Genomic DNA, 19,632 nt, shown 5'->3' on the forward strand with positions numbered 1-19,632 from the left:
GTCTTTTATTATGGTTTGACTTTGCTCAGCGACTTGCTGATATTAAAATGGCGGATGTCTCAAGCAATGAGCGAAAAGTGAAGCTAACTAAACACGGAAAAGTTGTAAAAAGACGTACACGAAACCCAGAAGGTAATTTTAAGGTTTATATTTTGAAAACATTGGAATTTTAACTTGTATCAGACAACTTTTCTTAGTAATCTGTCTTTGTTGTCGGGCGTACTGTACTGTGTTCACTCTTTGTCTCTTACTACATTTTGTTATGAAAGTAAAGATTTGAAATAGTTTTCCCAGTTTTTTTGAGATAATTTCATTGCGTTATGAAAAGTCGTTTAAATAATCCAGTGCATATTATAAATATACCTGGTTTTCTTCCAGGTTGTGGTGTTAGTTAGGTACCCATATATTTGTTTATAGTTATATAGAATATTAGTAAAACTTTTGGAAATAACTTTTTCAGAATGGCACAAACAGAAACAAAAACGTTTAAGAATAGCTGGATTGGAATACATAAATGCAAATGGAAAAATCGTACCGCCTAAACAACCAGGCCCTGACTGCAATTGTCGACGAAGATGTTTCCAAAAAGTTCCGGAGGACATCCGTCTGAAGACCTTCCAAGGCTTCTATTCCATGAAAACACATGATGAACAAAATGCCTACTTATTTGGCCTTATGAGGCAAGTAGATGTGAAGAGAAAAAGAGTAAAATCTAGCAGCCGCCGTACATGTACATTTGAATACTTCATCAGAGTAAAGGGGAGAGAGACCCAAGTATGTCAGACAGCATTCAAAAACATTCATTCCATAACTGAAAGAAAGGTCAGAGTTCTTTGTAAAAAGATGGATGATGGAGTAATGTTCCCCAGTGATAACAGAGGCAAAAACAGCCACCGGCGCTCTGGAGAAGTCCGTCTGCCAACAGGGGTTGTGGAACAAATAAAGAACCATGTTTATTCTATTGTCCACACTCATCGTCTGAAAGATTTCATCAGGCTTGACAAAATTGCTGGTCTTGAAATTAATATTTCAAAAATGTGGAAGGATTATATCAAGACTTATGACCCAGATAATATTACTGCCATATTGCCTAAATCTAAAAGGAATATGGAAGTAGCTCTGCCAAATGAGCCAGCTCCTCAGCAGCAGCAACCTCAGCAACCACCCCCACAGGAGCAGTTTGGTGCAGGCATCTACCCAGGCAGTGGACATCTGGTCAACATTGCTGAGAACTATTTTCAGAACCACTACCAGACCACCACTATGACCACAACTGGTACACCAACCAATTTTTATCAAACCCAAAATGGTGGACAGAGTATGGGAATACTGTTGCAATCCACAGCGAGACCAATACAGCCAGCTACATACATTGTGTTACAGCACACAACCAAACCAGAACCTTCACAGAACACTGTCACCATCAACAGTACACCAACATTTACACAGGAGCTAATCCCACAAGAGCCAGAGAAAGTCAAGAAAATTAAGAAGGAAAGAAAAAGGGGCCCTTTGGTGAAGCAATGGAGATACACAAACATTTTCCATGATGAGATCAATGGAGCAGCTCTTGCTGCTATAAAAACAAGACTGAGCATGTACTATGCCGAGAGTGACGCCGCCAGGAAGAAGGCGAAGCAGGCCCGCCCAGATGCAGCCCAGACACAAACTGAACAACAAATAAGACAAACACAGACAGTAACAATTTACACTTAACAGTAGCATAACAAAACTTTATGTAATAGAACTGATTTGCTATTAAAATTTGAGTTGCTCGAATCTCAAATCATGTTAGACATAAGTTTATAAACTTATCAGTATCATGAGTGCATGGTAGCCATAACATAGGAATAGTCCTGATTGATAATGTGATTGCATGACTTTGATCATTGCAACCTATCACTAATCAATGTAATATTTATCAATGAATTTTAGATCAATAGCTCCCACATGCTATAATGATATGATTGTAGTAGCATTCTCAATTATGTATAAGAAATACGAGTCATTTATTTACAACTTATTCACTACTATATTTAGTAGCTATTATTAATATAGTTATAAAATCTTACGATTTGGTTTTATTTGTTTCCCCTAGCGTCAGTGAAACCACAATAGTTGAGAAAGACCACCATGGTAATTGTCGACGATAGAAATAATACTTCTACTAATAACAAATGAATGCGTTCTGTCAACATATCTGTTCAATAGATACAAAATTCCTCCTGACAATGCTTGACTAATCTTGAGTGAGTTATCAGACCAAGGAATTCTATTCAAAAATCAAATGCCTAATGTATCTATATGGTTGTAACATTAATGAATTCAAAACAAGAGGCTCTGTCTGTTGCTAGCTATATGGTTTAGAACATCAAAAAAGGGTCGAAACAACTCAGCGTGAGCACGCGTGCTTGACGCACGTTGTCTCCTTGTCGATTCTGCCGCGTGCGATTGCTCTTTCGCTCTAGGCGCTCTAGCAAATGACGGTACTAAGTAACAGACAAGGATAGAAGTATAGGAAAGTGTGACGAGGTGCTGACAGAGTGGTTTGAACCTTATTCAACTACTTATAAAAAAAATTGCTAAAAAGGTTGTATAAGAATCAAAATAAAATGCAAGAAATATTTTTGATGTTTTATTTTATACTTAAATTACGCAGACAGCACGCACACTCCACCAACATCCTTGATCTTCTTCTCAGCAGTCTTGGAGAAGTACTTGGCTTTCACTATGATGGGCTGTTTGGGGAGTTTGCCCTTGCCTAACAACTTGTAGTAACCCTGAAAAAGGAAAAACAAATGTTAATTAACAATATTATTATTAAATTACTTCATTTCCATATAATATCTTATCTTTAAAAGAGACCAATGTATACTGTTGACTATGCAGCTTATATCCATACAGTTCACAAACAAGGTTAATTAATGAAACTTATTCAAAAGATCCAACCAAAGACTTGACCCAATCTCATAAACAACATACCCTCCACTGGGGTGTGCAGAGGCACAAATTCTGAGATTTGCAGCTACCATTCTCTTTATATTAAATGTAGGAATGATAGGCTGAATGAAACGTAACGCAAAGTGTGTGAAAGAGAGCGACGAGTGAGCGAGAGAAAAAAGGATTGCAGAATGACAGAGATATGGCGAACGGGTGTTTTTGAATAACGGAAAAGTAAAAACTCATACAACGTTGCAAAATAAACAAAGTTTATTAGAAATAGTAATCGTTTTCTTCATGCCCCATCCCACAATTTTTGGGGGCTCGTCCGGGATGGGCATATAGTTGACGATTACCAAGTTTGAAGAAGATTACCAGGCACGAGACGGAAAAAGGTTATGAAAATTTAAGATGAAAAGAAGATTTACGACGTATTAAAGGTGTTTACTGAGCATTAAAGGTGTTTTGCGAAGTAATAAGAAAATAAAAGAAGAAATAAGACGAAAGATGTTGAAGACGAAAGAAGAAAGAGGTGAATTTACATTTATGAGTACGGGGAATTTGTGTACAATGGCCGATGTTATTCCGAAGTTTAGCGCCGAAGATAAAACCTATTCATCCGCTAAATGGGCGCAGGATATTGAAGATAACGCCGAGATATTCTCATGGACCGCGCAGCAGAAGTTAATTATAGCGCGACGATCATTGGTTGGTACCGCGGAGCTATGGTTGAGGTCCGAAAAACCGTTTAAATCATATGAAGAACTGAAGAATGCGTTACAAAAGGAATTTCCAGACTCCATAGAAAATTGTAAGGAAATGCACGAGATTATGAGTGCACGGAAAAAGCGCAAGAACGAGACATACTATCAGTACATGCTGACTATGAAAGAATTGGGCCGTAGGGCGAAATTCCCGGATTATGTAGCCATTCAGTACATAATTGACGGAATTACCGATCATGAAATGAACAAAGCTATTTTGTACGGTGTAGTTACGTATGGTGCATTGAAAGAGAAGTTAATGTTGTATGAAACTATGAAAGAGAAGATGAAGAAACGTTATGAAGGTGAAGGAAACCAAAGGATGTCTACAAGCATGGATCGATTTGAAAGTAAAAAATCTGTGAAGGGGCAGCATTGTTATAAGTGCGGCGATCAAGATCATGGGGCTATTGCGTGTCCGAAAGGCGTGAAGTGCTTTAAGTGCAATAGTTTCGGCCACATAAGCAGAGATTGCAAGATAAATCACGTGACAAATTCTACGGCTTCGACAAGTCGCCATGATGGTGGGCGTGAATTGCATAGGCAAGCTTTATACGTGCAGTCGCAAGAGGGCGCTCCGATCGCGAATGAATGGAATGAACGAAGTCACGCGGACACGAATGAAGAAATGTCAACGTCAAATCAGACGTCAAAGGCGGCAACGGTGCTTAGTGTTTTCAAAAGTGGACTTTCGAATAAATCGCTTAAATTATCGCGCATTTGTGAAGAAGAAGTACAATGTTTGATCGATACCGGCAGTGACATTAATCTCATAACGAGTGATACGTATTCTAAGCTCGGACTAAAGTGTTGTGAAGATGAAAAGATGACAATATCAGGAGTTGGTTCTACAAAGGTGTATTCTCATGGCAAGTTGACAACTAGTATGGAAATGGACGGGTATGCTTTTGATGTGGTGTTCCACGTAATACCGGACACTGCTATACCGTATCAGGCCATTTTAGGACAACCTTTTCTGGCTAATACTACAGTTGTGATTGATGCTGGTGATATTAAGATTATGCCACATGATAATAAGTTGACTTTACGGTGTCTACCTGCCCGTGATGAGCAACAGGTTACCGAAGTTCCAGTAGTACCAGAAGTGACTGACAACTACAGGCCTATGAAGATAAAACAGAATCTGGAATGTTGTCAATTGTTTGATAAAAATAACAAGAAAGAATGCATGGACAAAAGTGTACAAGATAAGGTGCTAAAACTAAAAGTACAAGAGGAAGACAATAAGATATTTAACAGGAAGAAAAGACAGAAGTACATAGGAGGACTACGAAAGGTACACGAAGAAAATGAAAGGGCATTTGACAGAAAGAGAAAGAAAATACGGATGTTTGAAGAAGGAGACCTGGTTGGTACTCTGAAAAAGACTATAAACGAAGTGACTATGATCCAGAATGGTGTTATTTGATAGTGTCTTTATTTAGTTAATTTTATTTCAAGGTTCAGGTGTTTAAGTTACTTATTTTGTTTTTTTTTTCTAGTAGGTATGTTGTAATAAGATGTTAAGGGGTAGTTTAAGATATCATATTATTTCTACAGTGTGTTTAAAGATAGTGTAAGTAGTGATGTTAAGTTTAACAGATAATTATTTCTAAAGTTTGTTCAAAAAGTTATTGATTTTATTATTTCATTTACAACAAAGATGTTTGTCAAGTAGTAGTTATTTGTGTATAAAAGTTGTTATTAAATGTAATATCAGAATGTGTCAGTCTGAGGACAGACTGAGAGCAGGATGGCCGAGTGTAGGAATGATAGGCTGAATGAAACGTAACGCAAAGTGTGTGAAAGAGAGCGACGAGTGAGCGAGAGAAAAAAGGATTGCAGAATGACAGAGATATGGCGAACGGGTGTTTTTGAATAACGGAAAAGTAAAAACTCATACAACGTTGCAAAATAAACAAAGTTTATTAGAAATAGTAATCGTTTTCTTCATGCCCCATCCCACATAAATATAATATTGTTGAATGAATCAAAACCGTATCACACAGAAGCTCTATATTTTGCACTGCTGGCAGGGGGGTTAAAATGGCCACATCGAAGCAATTCATTCAAAGCAATATTGCAATTTGACATTTACGCATATAAAAGTAAGTGCACAATGCAAACAAAAGTCAAATAGCAATATTGCTTATTTAGATGAATTGCTTTGATGTGGCCATTTTAACCCCGCAGGATATGGAGCATATTGGTGTGGACCAAGTTAGTCCACATGTATCAAATTCTCACATGGCACATTAAGTCACTCTACATATAAACAGCTTAAATACATCTACCCCCAAAATTCCAAAACCCAAATATTCTCAACATCATTTAAAACATTTGTATACACTTACAGCCTTAACAATGTTGATGACTGGAACCTTGCCATCAGTGGCACTGGCGTACTTGAGCCGGGTCTGCTCAGACACCAGGGTCCACAGCTTGTCCAGGTTCAGCACGGGGCAGAAGATCTTGTTCCTCCTCAAGTGGAAGTTCCTCATACCCAACTGGAATAAAACATGATTATAAGTATTTTAGCATTCTATTATAAAGGCTTCACTATCATAAAAAGATTCTAAGTAACAATTAAAATATCCTAAGTTGAGGAGGAAAAAAATATATACCGAGAAATTCGACTAGTACCTATGTAGGTATTTAAAAACTTGCAAGATCACGCGGAACCTTTACTTATTTCGTCGGTTAAAAAAGTTAAAGGCACATCATTGTAAATAGAACCATACCTTGCCAAAGTACCCAGGGTGGTACTTGTCCATGTTGATTCTGTGGTGGTGCTCGCCACCAGCATTACCGCGACCTCCAGGGTGCTTGCGGTGCTTGCCTGGAACACAACACAATAAATTTAAACACGGTCAAACTGAAAACTGATCTTACAACCTGAAAATTTGAGGTTATAATTTGTTTGTTAATACTCATCGTTATATGTACGAGCTAGGGTTCGTGGCATGGAGGATTTAACAAAGTCTGAACCTACCGATACGACCATGACCGTGGCTGACATGTCCCCGCAGCTTCCTGGTCTTCTTCTTTGATGTGGCCTGCAGAACGACAAACGTAAGGTTAGATGGTAAGTCGTTACCGAAACTGATATTCTTGAAATATTGCACTAAAGAACATTTAACACACTAATGCTTCGTGAATCACACCAAGATTTAACACAATATCAAAGGATTACATTGAAAAATTTAGATAAATAACTCAAAATTCAACACCAACCATATTTTCGGCTTCCGTCAAGTTTTATAAAAGACAGAAAGAGAAAGGATGATAAACAACTGTCACTGTCAAACGCCAATAGTACCAACATAACTTAATCGTCCGTTTTTTTTCGTATTAATATATATTTGATATATATTAATATCATTCGATTCGACATTTTCTTGTAAACAATTATTAACATTAACTAATTAATACAGTAAGTACAATATATTCAATGAGAATAGATCTTAATTTATTGAAGACCAATAACCTAAGAAATGCATATTATTTGTTTTGAACATCAACTATAAAACGAACAAGTCCGTAACAACATTCATTCAAATTGTTCTTTTTACCTTCTATTCATTCATTCGTTCAGTACATTTCCAGAAAATGGTCGGATTGTGTGTCGAAGCTAATTTTGACACGTATTTTGCGAAATATCGTAATTGATCATTGAAAATAATACTATGTTATTTTGCAAATAGTGAAGCTCAGTCAAGGGCTGTGACTTTACCAAGATGGAGTTCCGCGAGACGCTGTTGGCTGCTCAAAAAAACCAACAACAAAAATCATCTGTGAGTGGTCTTTATTTTTTTGAAACTTTTACTATCAGTCCATTCTTCTTTATTTGCGTATCATTTTTATTTTATTAACAACAAGAATATTAAATGTATTGCTTATCGCATGTCGATGTTTTTGTTTATGTTACTGTTGGATTGCTATCCCCACTCTTTTCTGTGTTACTTGATACATGAATAATTCTTTTAGGAGAGTACTTACTACAAGGCGAAGTTTGATCCTCCCAAAAAAGAGCAGCGTCAGAGAGATAAACTATCTGCGAATATACAGAAGTTTTTGGCTAAGAAGGATGAGGAGGAAAAGCAAAAGAAATTAGAAGCACAGCGTAAAAGGGAAGAATTACTGGCGATGCGTGATCCAAAGGCGCTGCGGAAGATTCAGAAGACGTTGAAAGTTATCAAGTCTGCGAACAAGTCGGTACTAGCAGATGCTGTGGACCATGACCACACTGCCGTCACCCGCGCTGGCCCCGACCAGCCTGACCAGGATGATTATGGCTATGAGTCGCAGGAAGCTGCAGCTCTCTATGAGAAAATGATGCAGAAATATAGCAAAATACCTGATGAACCTAAGTTCCCCGTTCAGAGTAAGTGTAATATTATTATTTTTTTTTCATTTTTGTGCCCAAACATGCGATCGGTCGATTGACCATAAGCAGTTTTGATGGTTTGGTTTTATTAACATGCAGGACAGGCCCCTTCATTAGAAGGCTGCCTTCATTAAGGTGCTACTGTATGTTATCCCATATGTGCGTCCTTTTGAGGCGTCTCATATAGTGGTTGTCACTTAATCTCCGGGCCAGGTTGTTTTGGTGATGAGTAATTCGATCTCTGTATAGCCTTGTAGAGGTGGCAATTTCTTGCTTAACTGTCCTGTAAGTGTAATATATCAATACAATAATTCTTTAAATCACCCATTAGGCATTCACAGGAAATTGTAAATTAAATTACAGGACAACCCCTTTCATACATAATCACTGCAATTCAAAAATAGTGTTAATTAGGTACCTAGTTAAAGATAGGTGATTAGGTACCTAATTAATGATGCTAAATCAATTGCAGATTATGGGTCTTTATGTAAGTTAATGCCCTTGGCTCAGCTTTGGGGACTTAGGCAGTAGATAAATATTGGTTAAATAAAAAGTTTTAATTAGTAAGATTTTTAAAGAGTAAATTCATTTTGAGCATTTGAGGACTTTAAGCTTTCAAAATTTCAAAATTTTTTGACGACAATAATAAAAAATGGAGTTCTAAATTAATATATTTGTTAAAAATATTTTCAAATCTCATTAACAATTTTTTGAATAGGTATATTTTTCTCATCTTTATCATAATAGTAGTAATATTTTGTAAAATACTGTTTGTTGCTTCAATAATAATTAACTTCATTGCTTATTCTTTGCTAAATTATAGTAGGCACAAAAGAACTGCTGAAAGTTTATAAATAAAATAATATAATAGGTAAGGTAGCTCAAAATTCTAGTAATCCTAAAATATGTGAAACATCTAAATATAGGCTTTTAGACCCTAAAAATGATGAACTCTATTTATACAATTCTGTTTCAGATAAAACCGTAAAAAAGGACTTGAATGGCACCATAGAGAGGGTAAAACATGCATTGCAGCATGAGGATGATCCAGTGCCACATAAGAGGAGACGCAGAACTGGTGATGGTGAGATATCACCTTTACTATTATTATTGTAGCAACCATGCTGTTGGAAACTAGACGTGAAGACTGTGGGTTAAGAGAATCGCCGGTGAAGGCTCAAAAGAATGGACGCTCTTCGACTCTTGGGCACATAAAATATTATGGAAAATAGTGACATTGGTTGCTTTACTTCTAACAAATCCATGGCAATGCATCAAATCTGATTAAAATCTTGCAACTGATTGCAGATAAAAGGAACAGAAAAGAAAAAATAGTAGATATTTAATAGACCATGGATGTTATTAACCTCATTACAACAAAAATTTTTAACAAAAAAAAAACCGACTTCAAACGCAAAACTAAAAAGCAATAAATAAATTTACTTCGCACAAAGTAATTAGTACGTATTTTCAATTAGTTAATTAATTTATAATTCTGAAGTCGGTGCCAAGGAAATGCTACAACGAAGTACCGATTTATATATTTTTCAATACTGATTGTTTTGTAATTTTTTGTTTGACATTGTTTTGTAATTGCTTTGATATAGGTATTAAACAATATTGTGTGTACATAGTAATTTGATATTGTAGTAGGGTTGTTGTAGCATTTACTTGGCACCGACTTCAGAATTATAAATTAATTAACTAATTGAAAATACGTACTAATTACTTTGTGCGAAGTAAATTTATTTATTGCTTTTTAGTTTTGCGTTTGAAGTCGGTTTTTTTTTTGTTAAAAATTTTATTTTATTTTACGATTTTAAGTGATGGTTAGACCGAGCAAGGATGCAGACAGACAGATTTTCTGATTTATATTCATATATAATAATATAATATATTATTAGTAGTGATCACAATTATTATTGATGAACATGTTTACACACACACACTCACACACGCGCTAACGCACACGAGCACACGCACACACACAGACACACACACACACACACACACACACACACACACACGCGCGCGCGCGCGCACACACACGCACACACACACACACACATGTGTATGTGTACATACACACATGTGGTTGTCAGTGGAAGCTGCTATCATACACACTCACGCATACATATAGATACAGTAGATTTCGCGTGGTTCGCTCGCTGCTAAAGCAGCTCGCGTGTCCTGTTTATTCGAAACTGTCCCTCTTCGTATGGCGGCCATCTTGTTTTTCCGCCATTTTGTTTTTTTCACCGGCGACAGAATTTGACCAAGATTTAAATGGGTGTCGTGGAAACAAACAAAATCCAGGTGCAATAGGTTTGCCAGACCGTAGAATGTCTCCCTGATTGGGAGCAGTTTTCAAAGATGACGTTCCGATCACACCCCTATACATCATTTTTACCCCCAAGACATTTTCTGGAAAAACAAAATTTTGTATGGCGGCCATCTTGTTTTTTCGCCATTTTGTATTTTTTTCACCGGCCATTAAATTCGACCAAGATTTAAATAGGTTTTGTGAAAGAAAAATTGGTTCAGGTGTGATAGTTTCGCCAGGCCGTAGGGTGTCACCCTGATGCGGAGCAGTTTTCGAAAATCGGGAAGTATTTCCATACTTAACATGACGATCCGATCACAACCCCGATATATATTTTATATCCCGAGACATTTTCTGAAAAAACAAAATTGTGTATGGCGGCCATCTTGTTTTTCCGCCATTTTGTTTTTTTTTACGCGCTATGGAATTTGACCAAGATTTAAATAAGTGCTCTGAAAGAAATATTGGTTCACGTGCGATAGTTTTGCCAGGCCGTAGAGTATCTCTCTGATGCGGAGCAGTTTTTGGTGACCAGAAAGTATTTCCGTACTCTACATGACGTTTTGAGTAAGCGCCCCATACATTATTTTTACCCAAAGGGGCTTCTTCCAAAATCGACAAAATTTTGTATGGCGGCCATCTTTTTTTCCGCCATTTTGTTTTTTTGCACCGGCGATTGAATTTGATCAAGATTTAAATACGTTTCGTGAAAGAAAAATTGCTCCAGGTTGTATAGTTTTGCCAGGCCATAGGGTATCTCCCTGATGCTGACCAGTTTTCGAAGGTCGGGAAGTTTTCCCGAAGCCTAAAGATCGATCCGATCAATATGACTTTACAAACGCACTAGTCGCTCCTACGATTTTTGAAAATTCCCCTCGATTTCTCTGGTCTTCCATCATCAGATCCTGACTTCCTTGACATGGGACCCCCTTGGGTATATCTCCTTTCAAACAAAAAAAGAATTATCAAAATCGGTTCATATACGACGAAGATATGCCCGAACAAACATAAAAAAAAAAAAAAAAAAAAAAAAAAAAAAAAAAAAAAAAAAATATACGGTCGAATTGAGAACCTCCTCCTTTTTTGAAGTCGGTAAAAAAATTACACAGTTAATCGCTATTTTTGTTAGCACTTTGATGTCCAAAAAACATAATTTACAAATTAGAGGTCTTTAATCTCTGTACTTGTATGTCTCCATGAGGCTTTGAACTGTTTTATGACCAATGTGTCTAACGGAGTTTTAGTTTACCTTTTGTTAGTTTTAATTTTATTGTCATCATCATCATCATTTTGGTTCTTTGAGTGTGAATCCGCCTCCGTGGTCTAGTGGTTAGAGCGTTAGGCTCACGATCTGGAGGTCCGGGTTCGATTCCCGATGGGGACATGGTCGAAATCACTTTGTGAGACTGTTCTTTGTTTGGTAAGGACTTTTCAGGCTTGAATCACCTGATTGTCCGAAAAAGTAAGATGATTCCGTGCTTCGGAGGGCACGTTAAGCCGTTGGTCCCGGCTATTAGCCGTAAAAAACACCTCCACCAACCCGCAGTGGAGCAGCGTGGTGGAGTATGCTCCATACCCCCCTCCGGTTGATTGAGGGGAGGCCTGTGCCCAGCAGTGGGACGTATACGAATCCACTTTGTAATTACTATTAATTATTGCGTCGTGTGTATTAATTGACTGTAATGTAATAGAAACATTCTTTTATAATGATCATCAAGGATTTGCACTGTTTCATTATGTTGAGTACATAATTAATTAATTATACACACAATAATGGATATGTTGTGAATTTGCAGATCGTGAACTAAGTCCGCCAACAAAGTATGAGCCGGAAAGAGAAAGAAAGAAAGATGAAAAGCCAGAAAAGCCCAAGTTTCGGAAACCAGTGCCGCCGCCTATGGACTTTAATCAGCTGTTGAAATTGGCAGAGCAGAAGAAATGTGAGCCGATTGATATTGGAGGGGCGGCAAAGAAGCCTAAGCAGGAGGCGGCGTCGGAGCCGGAGAGACTGATGACCAAGAAACAGAAGAGAGAGTATGAGGAGGAGATGTTGCGTCGACAGCGGCGACAGGAGCGCATCGACGCTGAGAAAGGAGGAAAGAAAAGTAAGACTCACTTAAAGAAGCATTGTATTTGAACATTTTTTTCCATCTGAATTGAAGCTGGTTTTTAAGTTTGCTCTGTGGTTGTCCTTTGATTGTGATCTCAATATTATGTAACTATCTTACATAGCAATTACATTTTGTTCATGTTGATTTTTTGTTTCAGTCCAAAAAGATAGTAGGAGTGACAGGGAAAGGTCTTCAGATAGACCAGCTGATAGGGAAAGACAACCAGGATCAATGGGATTTGGGCGAATTCCCAAAATTGGTGATAAAGCCAATGGTAGACACGACAGTCCTAAATCTGGTGACAGGGACAGAGAGAGGGATAGACAGGAGAGAGGCAGACATGAAAGAGACTTGCCTGAGAGAGGAAGACCTGATAAACCCAGAGATAGAGAGAGACCTAAAGAGAGGGAAGTGACAGAGAAAGTTGACCGTGAAAAAGAAAGGCTGGATAAAGAAAGACTAGAGAAACTAAAGGCTGAAAGAGATAGAATAGAAAGAGAAATGGAAAGACTCAACAAAGACAGAGACAAGTTGGACAAAACGAGACAAAAACTGGAATCTAAATCAGTGGACAGGAGTAAACTTCCAGTAGATAGAAAACCATTGCCTAAGGATCTTGTGAGGCAGGACACAAAAAAGAGCATAGACTTAAAAAGTCAGAATACATATAGGATAGACAAGAATTCTAATGAGAGGAAGGTACCGATTGTGAATAAAAGTGATAGTAAACTTGCAAATGGCCATAGTTCTCAAGGGAAGCCTGTGCCAAAACAGATACCTCAGAAAGATAAAGTATTGTTAGCAAAGAAACCCGATGGATCTCCGAAACTTAATGGGCATAGGCCTGAGAATGGTAAACGTCTTCCAGATAAGCCGGTGGCTAGTAAGAGGCCGGACGATAGGAGGCCTGGGCAGGCCGCTGGGCCGAGCAAAAGTAATATCTCAAATAGCTTTGACTTCGACAAGCACGTCAGCTCTCTGAAAGGTCCGCGATTCCCCCCGGGAAATGTAAAGAGAAAACCGCATCCTGATAGCAAAGGGAAAGCGAAACGTAAGTAAAGTTTTTCTTAATTTCAACCCTTAAGCCACTTCAGATCCCAGATAATCCATAAAGAAATCTCGTTCTTACCGCGCCTTACCGCGTAGGTGCGAGCGAGATGGACAATCCGCGGGCGCTCTCCCTTGCTGCTTAAGCTTACGGATATTAAGACTAAAGTAACACCCAAAGGGTGAGGTGAGGTACGCACCAGATACAAAATAATATGGGGTGGAGAGTTTATTTTTCTATACATAGTTTTATTCTTTATCGTCAGCAGAGAAGTGAAATATTTATTAGCGAGCGAAATTAAAGATGACCAACTCAGTATTACTGTATAATAAAAAGTAAAAGTACACAAAATTATAATAATATAAAAAACCTTACACTCCCGTTGCTATGCGCCATATAATCATCAAACGTAGGCAACGGGGATTCCTAGATCTGACGCCAACAATTTTGGTATTTATTTTCCAGGTCGTTTGAATTCTGACTCTGAGTATGATTCGGAGATGGATGATTTCATAGACGACGGAGACGAAGAGGAGGATTACTCCAAGCACATCAAGGAGATATTCGGTTACGATAAGTCCAAGTGAGTCAGTGTTACTTTTTTTTATTCTTATTTTTAACGAGGCTTTGAACACCCTTGTGATCATGCCAGCCTCATAGGTGCTTTCGTGTACCTATCCCTTAGGCAAGGGATTGGTCAACCAAATAATATAAACTAAAAGCCTTACTTGATAGTGGCTCTGCCAACCAGCAATTGACTTCTCCGTTGCCAAGAGAAATCACACCCTGAGAGCGAAAAAGCTTTCTTCGCACGTCTATATTCCGGGCACATTCCAACAAAATATGGTAAAGGTCATCGACCATATGACAGTCATGGCACAGAGGTGAAGTTAAATGATAAAACTTATTTGTTGGGATGTGTCCGGAACGCAGCCTGAGAGCTGAGAGCTTCCTATTGAGGTTGACATTCTCAAACCAAGGAGTCCATAGCGGACTTGCAGTGTTACTTATCAATAAAATTAAATCTGGAAGGTGCATAGGTTTGCTAGAGCGATTTAGCGCGGCATTAGCGCTAGCGTTATGCAAATCTGTCCTAAGATTTCGCTTACCCCTACGGCTACATTCCCAAGCGGGGTATCCATCACAAGGTCGCATCGCATGTAATGTAATTTAAGGTCATTATTAATTTTATAGCCATGCTCTTGTCAGTGTAGCATTATCCATGCTACTTTTAAGGGAAAAACAGGGAAGTCGTTTCCCTCTTGCCTTCCGCCCCGCAGTACTCTAGTCTGACACACCTAGAGTAGTCTATTTCAAAGCCGTACTAGGACTTCTGTCGTCCGCCTCTGAATAGTACTGACAGTTACTGCTGCCATCTGTCAGGTACCGGTTACGGTATCAAGTGACTTGACTCTTCCGTCCTGCATTGCCGTACCGAAGGCTCCCGTCTCCGCCTCTGCAACTGTTGAGGTAATTTAATGTCCATTATGTTATGTCCCAGGTACCGGTACATTGATGACGATGACGATCCCAACATGGAGTCCAACTTCGTCCAACAACAACGCGAGGAGTACATCAGCAAGAAACACGGTAATTATTTTTATATTATACAAGTACAGTTTTCTTATGAAAATGTATATGGCTGTAAGTCCAAAAACTGTCTGTGTGTGTGTGTGTGTGTGTGTGTGTGTGTGTGTGTGTGTGTGTGTGTATGGGTGTATGTGTGTGGCTGTGTGTGTGTGTGGCCTCAAAATAAATAAATAGCAATTGCCCGTGATTTAATCCGTGTGCTCACGACCACGTCCCCATTGGAGTAGTCAGAGGTCCATCTATCGCAAGATGAAGTAAGTGCCCACACCTCACCGAGCTTTCTGTTAGACCAACGTGATATGTGAATGGCCATATCGCCGTCTATAATGTGTTAGTGAAAACTGCACTTGAGTTAAGTTAATAACTCGATGGTGCAAGTTCGGTCCCGGGGTTCGAACCGCCGCTCCATTTGAGAACCAAAGGAATACTTATCTATATGTGTCACGATTTTCATCCATATTGGTCGAGCGTATAGCTGTGAAAAAGTTTTGAATTATAAAAGAACTTGAATTTTAACAACAAACACATTTGTAAATATTAGTACGGATTGTCATAAAGCAAAAAAAATATTCAAAATATTTTTTTTTTTCAAATTTGGCTTACAAAGTTACCGCTTTTTGAACGTCAAAAACTAAATTACATATTGTGTAACTAGCTGTAAAACTACTACCACATCGGAATCAAGCAATATTTTATAAACTGTGCATGTGTTTGCAGGCATAATGGAGGACTTAGAAGACATGCGGTTAGAGGCGATGATGAAAGCCAAGTCGAAGGGCAAGAAGAAACGCAGGATAAGCGACGACTAACCGACCGACCATTGAACAAACACGGACCAAGTTCATCATAATACTAGCTTACTTTATAAACGTATATACAGGGAAAATTAAAAAAAAAAGTGTTCTTGTTGCGTCTTGTTCTAAATAACCGTCGCTGGATGGGGTGACGTTTATATTATATTGTGATATCAGTAATAATGTGGAGTGGAATTTGCATTTGTTGCAAGGTTTTTTTTTATTTATTTAATTTGAATTTCGATTTACCACGAAAGTGCAATAGACGCATAGTCTTATTGAGTTAGAAAACTGCAGGTGCAGGATTAGCGCGTAGTCTTGTAAGTTAGCCATTCGAAGGGATCATTCTAGAAATTGTCGGAACCGGCCACATTGTATTTGGCACCGCTTGAATGACGCGATACGCGAGATTAAGCGCTAAGCAAACCTAAAAATGTAACTATCAATGCGTATGTAGACTTAAAACTGCGTTAGCTAGTCTATTCATACATAACAAAACGCAGGGGTTAGTGACATCGTAACGAAAACTTTGAGGGACGGTTCAGATCATGATTCTGGGTTGATATCAATTAGAATTTTTCGTCGCAAAAGTATAGAACTGAAGATAATTTAAAAAAACACTAACCGTTTCATAATTTTTCAACTCAGAATGATGGTCTGAATCATCCCCCTCAGTATTTGTTATGATGTCACTAACTACTACTAACTACTTGTATGTACTTGTACGGGGTGTAAGTGACATCGTCACGAATACTGAGGGGGATGATTCAGACCATGATTCTGAGTTGAGAATTTATAAAAATGTTAATTTTTTTTTTAATTATTTTCAGTTCCAAACTTTTGCGACGCAAAATTCTACTTAATATCAACCCATTATTCTGAGTTAATATCAAGTGGAATTTTCTATCTCAAAATAAAAAACATGAATCTTGCGACGGAAAATTCCTCCTGATATCAACTCAGAATCATGGTCTGAATCATCCCCCTCTCTATTCGTTACAATGTCACTAACACCCTGTATACTTTACAAGCCAGCTGTTCAGCCAATTGTAATACCTAATGATCCGATCACTCTTTCACACACATTGTGTGATGACAACAGTGTTTATAATGTTAGAGACCATGCGGAAATCAATTTAGAAGGTAGTTATACAAAAATAGCAACATTCTGTATTAACTAGTCGTTTACTAAAGGTAACATACAACAAATGATATAATTTGTAACTACAAAGACATTTGTGGCCCCAGCTCACTTGGGTATATAATTTTAAATGAAATATTAATACAATACTAATACTTTTATATATGCTTGTCATCACAAGTTCTTTAGATATGGGCACAGAGAGTCTGTACTTCAAATGGGAGACTTCCCAGGCTACGCTCCTCAAAAGCAATGTAGATGGCGCTGTAAAGATTTCTAATTTCACGGATAACAGACAGCATCGTTGTTTTTGGGTATAAATGATTACCCTTTTTATTACACCCAGGTGCAATTACATCTTCCACTCATTGTTATTCAACAATAAAGAGAAGCAATATATGTAGCATCATAATTCTATACATAATGTTATCCAGATATTAAGCAACAATTATTTTTATATTTGCTGTATTTTTGATTGATTATGTATCCAACATAAACAGCCTATATACGTCCCACTGCTGGGCACAGGTCTCCCCTCAATCAACCGGAGGGGGTATGGAGCATACTCCACCACGCTGCTCCAATGCGGGTTGGTGGAGGTGTTTTTACGGCTAATAGCCGGGACCAACGGCTTAACGTGCCCTCCGAAGCACGGAATCATCTTACTTTTTCGGACAATCAGGTGATTCAAGCCTGAAAAGTCCTTACCAAACAAAGGACAGTCTCACAAAGTGATTTCGACAATGTCCCCATCGGGAATCGAACCCGGACCTCCAGATCGTGAGCCTAACACTCTAACCACTAGACCACGGAGGCTGTTCGTTATGTATCCAAGTAATAAGAAAATAGGTAATAATCACGTTAATTCTCTACAGCGCCATCTATATTATTCTTGAGGAACATAGCCTGGAAATCCCTCATTGCTTGTAATTCTTGTCTGTATGTGTATTTACACCCAGTGCGAGGTAATGCCGTTTTTCTACTCGTACTTGACTTAGGTATAAGTCGTTTCAGGTGCTAATTCCTGTAAATACCATCTAATTTTATTTTAAATTATATCTGTCCTTTTCTTATCCGCCGAAAAGGAAAGGGACGGGTAATCGACAAGCATAAAATTTATGGAACACACGTCAATTTTAAGCACAAATCTAAACCAACCGTCTAAACATTTTACGTCAGTCAATAACCCGACACATTAATTTACTCATTCTTCCTAAAATTAAGAGCTGTGAATCATCCGTCCCTTTCCTTTTCGACGGATACGAAAATGACGGATATAACCTAAAATAAAATTAGGTGGTGTCTGCAGGAATCGGGGCCTCAATCAGTATAATTATGTTTGGTGTTTACTTATTATGCTCGACCGGTCTATAGACGCTCTGTGTAAAGTTGTTTAGCAACTAAATTATTTTTTTGCGCAAATGTAAGGAAATCGGTGGTTACGGAACATCTGGTGAACATTGTGGCTTTTTTTAAAAAGGAACAATAATACATTGAAGACGTTTAAATGACATTTATTTTTTGGAAATAATTGTAAACGTAGAATTTTATACAGGTTGTTAGTGACATCGTAACGAAAAGTTTGAGGGATGATTCAGACCATGATCTTGAGTTGATATCAAGTGGAATATAATACGTCGTAAAAGTATGGAACACAAAATAGTTTAAAAATATTCATGAATTTTCCGACAGGAAATTCCACTTGATATCAACTCAGAATCATGGTCTGATCCATCCTGTCAGTATTCGTTACGATGTCACTAACAACCTGTATGTTATAAGAACGCGGTCGGGCTATCCTGTGTATTGTAATTATTAATTATGTTTAAGGGTATAGTTTATTTTATTTAAGTTGTATACATTTTGACATGGTTTTGTACATTAATGTGTTAACAGTTTGTTGAAAATATCGATATTTTATTGTTATTATCTCTCTGTTGTAAGCCCTTTGTAGACTTATTTGAGGGAATAACAAAGTTAACTCTACAGAGTTATTGATAATTTTGGCCGGTGACATTTAAACCTATGCTAATAAAAATAAAAAATACATTTTTTGCCAGTATTTTTGGTATATACATGTGTGTTCGTTTTTCGTTGAATATTTTTTGGTCATAATAAATTGTCAGTTTAAAATATATTATTGTTTTGAGTGCGCAAAATCTGTACATTCCCTCTGTGGTTACCCCTCTGATGACATCGGTAAAGCGATTTTTGTATATTATTACTATACTAAGTATCAATTGTTGTTGTCAATACCTTAAAGGAAGGAAAAAACATAAAAAATGTATATTTAATGAGCAAAATAAATTATAATATAAAAATTTTGAGTGTTTTTTTTTTATTGAATTACAAGACAATATTTGGTGCGGTCGCACTCCCATTCTACCTGTGGATTGCATGATTTCTAATGAAGTATGTTCTAAAGTATTCATCTAAGCTGCCATCAAAATAATGTGTGGCGGCTTTAAAGCTAGAATTTAGATCGGTAGAAACGCTCAAGTTAACGGATTGGTGACCGTTTATTACAAAGAGAT

General features: G+C 37.7%; 3 protein-coding genes across 3 annotated transcripts; 2 read left to right on the top strand and 1 right to left on the bottom strand.

Annotated features, from left to right (window-relative positions):
- On the top strand, positions 1 to 2,071 carry LOC126382375 (uncharacterized). Its single transcript, XM_050032210.1, has 2 exons — positions 1 to 132; positions 461 to 2,071. Exons 1-2 carry the CDS (start codon positions 48 to 50, stop codon positions 1,714 to 1,716), a joined length of 1,341 nt encoding a protein of 446 aa, XP_049888167.1. The 5' UTR covers positions 1 to 47; the 3' UTR covers positions 1,717 to 2,071.
- Positions 2,072 to 2,622: 551 nt separating this feature from the next.
- LOC126382421 (60S ribosomal protein L27a) lies at positions 2,623 to 7,016 on the bottom strand. The gene is made up of 5 exons (XM_050032299.1): positions 6,939 to 7,016; positions 6,697 to 6,760; positions 6,446 to 6,543; positions 6,059 to 6,211; positions 2,623 to 2,780 (listed from the first exon to the last, which is right to left on the bottom strand). Exons 1-5 carry the CDS (start codon positions 6,939 to 6,941, stop codon positions 2,652 to 2,654), a joined length of 447 nt encoding a protein of 148 aa, XP_049888256.1. The 5' UTR covers positions 6,942 to 7,016; the 3' UTR covers positions 2,623 to 2,651.
- Positions 7,017 to 7,308: 292 nt separating this feature from the next.
- On the top strand, positions 7,309 to 19,233 carry LOC126382354 (protein SPT2 homolog). The gene is made up of 8 exons (XM_050032166.1): positions 7,309 to 7,498; positions 7,692 to 8,088; positions 9,068 to 9,175; positions 12,211 to 12,519; positions 12,683 to 13,576; positions 14,039 to 14,156; positions 15,075 to 15,163; positions 15,881 to 19,233. Exons 1-8 carry the CDS (start codon positions 7,442 to 7,444, stop codon positions 15,970 to 15,972), a joined length of 2,064 nt encoding a protein of 687 aa, XP_049888123.1. The 5' UTR covers positions 7,309 to 7,441; the 3' UTR covers positions 15,973 to 19,233.
- Positions 19,234 to 19,632: the final 399 nt, after the last annotated feature.

The sequence above is a fragment of the Pectinophora gossypiella genome, chromosome 4 (assembly GCF_024362695.1).
Source record: "Pectinophora gossypiella chromosome 4, ilPecGoss1.1, whole genome shotgun sequence".
Lineage (NCBI taxonomy): Eukaryota > Metazoa > Arthropoda > Insecta > Lepidoptera > Gelechiidae > Pectinophora > Pectinophora gossypiella.